General features: G+C 36.0%; 1 protein-coding gene across 3 annotated transcripts; it reads left to right on the top strand.

Annotated features, from left to right (window-relative positions):
- The first annotated feature begins 1,977 nt into the window (after positions 1-1,977).
- LOC137742504 (arogenate dehydratase/prephenate dehydratase 2, chloroplastic) lies at positions 1,978-7,249 on the top strand. 3 transcript variants are annotated; one of them, XM_088679934.1, is made up of 12 exons: positions 1,978-2,341; positions 2,437-2,504; positions 3,823-3,915; positions 4,353-4,553; positions 4,634-4,714; positions 5,173-5,268; positions 5,343-5,420; positions 5,557-5,646; positions 5,744-5,811; positions 6,020-6,101; positions 6,219-6,297; positions 6,878-7,249. In XM_088679934.1, exons 1-11 carry the CDS (start codon positions 2,044-2,046, stop codon positions 6,276-6,278), a joined length of 1,215 nt encoding a protein of 404 aa, XP_088536060.1. In that variant the 5' UTR covers positions 1,978-2,043; the 3' UTR covers positions 6,279-6,297; positions 6,878-7,249. The 3 variants fall into 3 exon arrangements, 2 of the variants coding, with proteins under 2 accessions (XP_088536060.1, XP_068338487.1); XR_015953430.1 differs by lacking the exon at positions 6,878-7,249 and having other exon boundaries at positions 5,744-5,820; positions 6,219-6,352; XM_068482386.2 differs by lacking the exon at positions 6,878-7,249 and having other exon boundaries at positions 6,219-6,611.
- The last annotated feature ends 23 nt before the right edge of the window (positions 7,250-7,272 follow it).

Genomic DNA, 7,272 nt, shown 5'->3' with positions numbered 1-7,272 from the left:
TATACATATGCACCTATATATATATATTCATGGACCTTTATTATGTATATTGTTTATTGTGTCTGCATATTAGTTTATTTGTTTCGTTTTATGATTGTCTGTATAAATTTTTATATAGTTTAATTCTCATTAGAAAAATATTTTAAAAGGTCTTCCATTTTAAATCGCTAAATTTGATTTGTAGAAATAAAAATTTCTAAGTTAGGAATTTTAGAAAGAAAATTTGAAAATAATAAAAGTGGGCAGGGGGTATTTAATATGATTGATAATGAGTTTTAAAGTTAGGGACTAAGACTAGATTTATAAAAGCATCCCGGTTATAATGAAAAAATAATAAGTCTAAATGCCCCTTAAAAAAATTTAAATACGCGTGCAGCACAAAAGAGATTTGAAATCAGGAATTAAATTACTTGGCACCTACAGTCCAACTCACATTTTTTATTCAAACAATTTTAAGAAAAAATTAAGTGAGTTTTAATGAAAAGCCTACGGTACTGTTCACTTTAACGAAAAACCATATTTTTACACTACAAAGTCAAACCTGGTACTTCATTAATTTTCCTAAAGATTAAATCCTAGAAGACTTTAAAGGTTCAGACTTCAACTCATCCAACCCAATCTCATTTCACTTTACCATATTCCAATTTCCTAATTGGCTATCATCACTCCCCACCCAATCGAACTGATTTTTCTAAATTGCAAAAGATTAGTGATCTTCACAAAAAAAAATGTGAAAAAGAGTTGCATCGAGTATTTCAATATGTGTATTTATTTATTAAATTAGCTTTGGTTTTACCAATTGCAACTGCGTAAGTAGAAAGAGCATTTTCTGTCATTAATATCATTAAGAGTTTACTCCCCAACAAAATAGAGGATCCATGGTTAAATGATAGCTTAATTGTTTACACATAGAAATATATTTTTTCTTGTATTGACAATGAAACTGTCTTGATACATTTTCAGAGTATGAAATCTCATCGTGGACAAATTTACCTTTGCAGCTTGTATGTTGTCTGCACAAAGATTATGAATAAAAACTTGTTGTTTATCATTTAATTTTTTCAAGATATTTTCATCTAATTTATTTAGAGTTTTTATATTGGGATCATCCAATGTTACAATCCTGAATCCACCACCGTGAATGATGTTGTAACATGTATTTTTGTTCTGGTGAGAAATCAAGTGGTACACGCAACTATAAATCATTCACAAACAAAGCCTTTTGAATTATTTATTTTTTGCTCTTTTGAATGAATTCGGCCCTTATTTCTCTATTTAACCTGAAAATAAAATAATTTGCAAAAAAGAAAATTATCATAGAATTGTCTGAAAAAAAGCACTTCAAAAAACTACAACGTCGACCCATGTATAACATCAGGGTACAACTGTAGTGAATGGGACATGATCAATAGAACTTGGCTGGATCCGGTTTGGGATGGTGGCGCCCATTCCTAACTAGTTTTGAAACTTACAAAATAAACGGTTCGGATCGTTGAAGTTTGATGTAGAGTGAGCCCCACACCTAATCCCTATTGTTATTAGCCTTAAGTCATAAAAGAAAAGGTTTACTCAAAGAAAATTGAAATGTAGTGCTTATCGGTTCAGTGTTTTTATTTGTTTTTTTTTACAATAATATATTACACTGGAGAATATAAATAGTTTAAACTTGTAACTCATGAGATTTGAACTAATATATTTGTAATTTTTTACTAAAATAAAGAGAAATATCACTATATTGTAATACTAAGTGACAGTCTTTACCGGTCCCGTTTGGTTCAAAGAATATACAGTTGAAGCCGAGTTAACTTGAACCGTAACTAATCCGGTTTGATTAGGCCCGTTCAATCGGTATGGGCACAGTCCATTTGATTTTTTGGGCTTTGAGAATCCTAAGCCCATAACACTCCAAGCCCAAAATTTTTTCTTGAATTTAAAAAAGAATAACGGGATCTCGGATATTATATTAGCTAACAAATTTGACCGTCTTTAAAAAATCTCGGAAAGTATCTCAGGCGCCATCAGACACTTCCCAGTCGTCGCGCCATGGCGGCGTCTTCGGTGGAACGATCCGGGATCGCCACAACCCCTTTCCCACGACACGTCGTATCGAAGCGCTTCCCTTCCGATCACTTCCCCAAACCAACTTTGAACTTCGAAATCCGCTCCAGACGCTGTCGTATAGGCCTGACCCTGGCTTCTCTTCGCTCATCAGACGAAAGCACCAGTAACAGAAATTACGGCGGTGGTCACAGAAACCTGGTTGGAGGCGCTATGGAATTGGAGAGCGCCTTGGAGGACTTCCCTTACGACGTCGAATCAAAAGACATGCACACTCTCCCGAGTACCAATTTCTTCCCGTTGTCATTGTTGTCCATGCTCTGTAATTTGGTGGAAATCGGGTGTCATATTTTTTATTTCGTTTGTTGCTTGATTCAGGACCTTTGTCTTCGACCCATCTCTCCAATTCGGTCTCTGATGGCTCCCGCCTTCGCGTTGCATATCAGGTAGCTCTATATATATATGAAATAAGCATTCAATTTCAAACTGAAAGGACCTAACTTTTTTTCCCCTTTGAAAGTTAGTTAAGTTGGTTAGTTTGAACAACTGATATTCAAATTTTGACAATTGGGTTTCTTATAAAAAGTAAAACAATTAAAGTTTGATGAACAAAAAATGGATATTGATATTTATGGATGGGTAAAATATCATGATTGCATTATATATAATATATAGATGTGTATTTTGTGTATGTATATGTTGATAAAATTTACAAAGTGCACCTGTGTAAAAGTAGCTTTATACTTATCAGTTGCTTTTATTTGGTTGGTTTTATTAGAAACCAAGCTTTGACTGAGCATTCTTCTTATATCGCCCTTGTGCGCCAATTTTACTGTAATTGGAGATGATGGGCTATCTTATCTAAATGTGTATGAAAATTGTTATTTAGTAACTTTTTATTTTGTTATCTAGATAGGATGGCAATAAGTCCGTCATATGCCACTAAAGCTTAAGGTAAAATTTTATAAGACGGCCAGCAATGCTTTATAGAACGGAATCTTGGGTGGTGAAGCATCAACACGTACATAAAATGAGTGTAGCGGAGATGAGTATGCTTCGTTGGATGTGAGGGCACATGAGAAATGATAGGATTAAGAATGAGGATATTCGAGGTAAAGTAGGAGTAGTCGAGATTGAAGGAAAGATGAGAGAAAATTGTTAAGGTGGTCTGGTTAAAAGATGCCATTGCAAGACAGAAGTTCAAGGCCAAAGGGGTAGAGGAAGACCTAGGAAGACTTTGAAAGAGACTCTAAGAAAAGACTTGGAGTACTTGGATCTAACGGAAGATGTGGCACAGAACCGAGCGCAATGGCATTCTTGGATTCATACAGCCGACTCCACTTGGTGGGATAAGGCTTTTTTATTGTTGTTGTTGTATCTAGATAGGAAAAGTTCGATTGGTAGCAGTGTCCAATTTGAGCTAAAACTTGCTTCTTGTTTATTGGCAAATATGGACGGCTGAAGTCTCACCTATTGTGCCTATTAACTATCTAGAATCTAGATTTGATCTAAATAGCTGAGAAATATATCCTTACTTAAGGCTTTTGTTAAATCTGATCTGAGTGGTTGATTTAGATGAGGGTCATCATCTGGGCTGCACTTGAGAATCTTCAATTCAGGTTCTCAGTAGATCGTTTTTTAGTGTATATATGTGTAAATAATTTGGATAATGCTAATTTTTGGCTTTGGTAATATGAGTCTGGAATTGGTATTAGAATGAAAGTAATTCAATTGTTTTGAGATTGTTGAATGTTGAAATTTTAGGGGGTTCGTGGAGCATACAGTGAATTAGCTGCGGACAAAGCGTATCCAAATTGCGAAGCAGTGCCTTGTGAACAATTCGATACCGCTTTTGAGGTGCATACCTCACTTTTCTTCATCACCATTGTTTTTCTTATTGCTGGATTAAACTGTGAATCAGCAGTATTACATTCTTTTTATGTTTGCAATATTTGTTAATGAATAAGACAGACTTGGATTATGGAAATAAAACGATCACAAGGCTCTCACTTACATATTATTAAGAGAAATTACATTTATAAAATCTTATGGATGTGATCCTTGTTATGCATTTTTTTTCGTTAATCTGAAGCCATTGGACCTTGCTAAGTCGAGCTACAGGCAAAATGGTTTTCTTTAGGGGCATGATTTTGTTAGAAGTAATTGAATAACATGATTTTAAAAAGTTGGAATCAAGTTGATTACCGAACAGGGCCTAGTAATCGCTCTGTATTTTCAGCCTGGACTCTTCAATCTTTTGCTTCGTAATTTCTTTTCAATTAAACTCAATGCAGGCTGCTGAACGTTGGCTTGTGGACAGAGCAGTCTTACCAATTGAGAATTCATTAGGTGGAAGCATCCATAGAAACTACGACCTTTTACTCAGGCACAGGTTGCATATAGTAGGGGAAGTGAAACTTGCAGTTCGCCATTGCTTACTGGCTAACCATGGTGTTGAAATTGAAGACCTGGAAAGGGTTCTTAGCCATCCACAGGTGTATAAAGCATTCCGTCTAGATTCTCTGGCCATCTAGTATATTATCATGGTTCTCCCCCATAACTAGTCATATTTCAGGCTCTTGATCAGTGTGAGAACACGTTAATGAAGCTGGGATTGGTCAGAGAAGCAGTGGATGATACTGCTGGTGCAGCAAAGGTAAGCCCTTGATCAGATAGTTGGATAGCTGATTCTATACTCCAGTAAGTCCTGACGCCAAGTATACCTCATGCGTCATGATATGCATGTAGGATTTGCTTTTGGTACCAACTCCCTGAAGAATGCGGACTTAAATATATAAGCTATAGAATAGAACATCACATTTTATATTCTAAACTAGAACAGTATATTTAGTGAAGTGAAACGAAGTGATTTGGCCAGAAGCTGCTACCACAGTTTTTCATTTTTTTCTTCGCTGAAACTATAATTTGTGGCATCTTTTATGCGGAGCCACTTTCTTGACTTTCAGCTGAGAGGGGCCTTCTGGTCCAATACGGTTGGCGTCGGTTGCATGATTTGACGCTATAGATAAAACTACAATCATCTTAATCAAATTTTAGATTAACTATGCTGGCTTTTATATTGATCTGGTTGATAGTGCATTCTATAAATTGTAGCATGTTGCTTTCCACAAACTGAAAGATACAGGAGCTGTTGCCAGCTCACCTGCTGCGGGCATATATGGTCTGCAAATACTTGCGCAGGATATTCAGGTTTGTCTCAAAGAACATCTGGTGTTTTCCTGAATTAGACTTCACTCTAGTGGTAACTTATTTGAAATGTACAGGATGATTCTGACAATGTTACTCGGTTTCTCATGCTTGCTAGAGAACCAATTATTCCTGGCACAGATAGGCCATTCAAGGTTAAGCCCTTTTAAGATTAACAAGTTTTGGCTGTTGAATTGTTGAATTCATTGGTAATCCAGTTTACGGTGGCCAGACCTCCTTTTTGTGAATTGACTTTTTTATTTTGTTGATCGCATGGTTATGGAATTTTAGACAAGTATAGTCTTCTCACTAGAGGAAGGCCCTGGGGTCCTTTTCAAAGCTCTGGCTGTTTTTGCTTTGCGTCAAATCAATCTTACAAAGGTAGTTCTTGGGGTTTTTCTTTTCCCTGTGTCTTTTGTGTAGTTTCTTTTGCAAGTGTGTTGCACCTAATGATTGCTTAATTTGTTTTGTTAACCAGATTGAAAGCCGTCCTTTGCGGATGCAGCCCCTGCGAGCGTCTGATGATAGTAACGGTGGATCTCCAAAGTAAATACAGTAACCATCTCAACTAAATTATACTTCCATGTTAATGAAACACACGCTCACACACTCTACGGCATGAATATGATTGACAAGCATTAATTCCCTCCCCCAATTTGATTTTGGCGCCAATTCATAACTGTTTGATCTACTTAAAGTTGTCTAGTTTAACCTTTTCTATATTTTCCTGATCATGTCCCATATTTTCGTACAGATACTTTGACTATCTTTTTTATGTGGATTTTGAAGCATCAATGGCTGATCAGAATGCACAAAATGCCCTTCGGCATCTCAAGGTTTTCGTTGTTTTTCTTTTTCTTTTCTTATGTTTAGGGGGGTTTTAGCTTTTAGTTGAACAATTTCGTTAACCTACAAAGGAAATAAATCTTAATCAATATACATTTCCTTGGCAGGAGTTTGCAACATTCTTGCGGGTGCTAGGGAGTTACCCGATGGATACAAGCATGACATGACCGACTGACCTACAAATGTGTAAGAAACTAGTGAATCTATCATACATATTATACACAAGTTTGAATTCCATCAAGCTTTAGTAGCACCACAAAGTCACAATAAAAACAAAACCGGAACTGCCTACCTACTTGAAGTTTGACAATAAGTCGAGGGCATTGCGCCCTCGATACCTCTAATCATTGGCTTTACCCCATAAAACTTGTTCACGAGCTCCAGCTGAGGGAAACTTCGCAGGGAACTGGCTACTAGATGGTTTGATCTTCACAATTCTTTTTCATACCGATCATTTCAAGGTGGCACCTACTATTATAAGAAACATCCATTTCATTGTTTTCGTCAGTGCAGTAGTACAATACTATTAAGTTGAAAACTTGTCATGTTCAATATAATTGATCATATGCATCAATGTTTTGAAAATGTTATTGTAACTATTAAAATCTACGTTGACGTAAAAGGTTCGTGTAGTTTTTGGAAACGGTAAGAAGTTCCATATAATTTTGTTAAAACCTCAACGCAGTTTGATGTAATTTCCCTACAAATATTTATGTCATTCGTGTGGAACGCACCTCAATGTCATTTTCTTCTCATTTCGTTATAGTGAATATCAACCGCATGACGTTTACACCAATTGAAGTGCAAGGGCGAGTGCTCTTAACCGATTGAGCTACATGTCACTTGCAATTGCGAGGTGTATTCTGCTGAAATCTGTTTGCAAATTTGGGAAAGTAAATTAATTAAAGCGAAAAAACCAGGATTGCATTATGTTCCAGTACAATCGAATAAATATGCATTCCTTGTGAAAAAACAATTTAGGATTCATTTTATCTGTGAAACGTGCCGAGGCATTGATCACGTTAACATGATAATTAGAAAATGAATTTCCTTTTCACTTGTAAGTGAGCAGAAGTTCGATTCTTGCTAAGGCAAATTTGAACTTTATTATTATTAGCCCGTTGTAAAGTTTAACCTACATCCTCTTGTTAATGCAGATAA

This window comes from Pyrus communis, chromosome 11 (genome assembly GCF_041283825.1).
Source record: "Pyrus communis isolate YQ-2024b chromosome 11, ASM4128382v1, whole genome shotgun sequence".
Classification (NCBI taxonomy): Eukaryota; Viridiplantae; Streptophyta; class Magnoliopsida; order Rosales; family Rosaceae; genus Pyrus; species Pyrus communis.
This window is presented reverse-complemented; position numbering and strand designations above follow the sequence as displayed.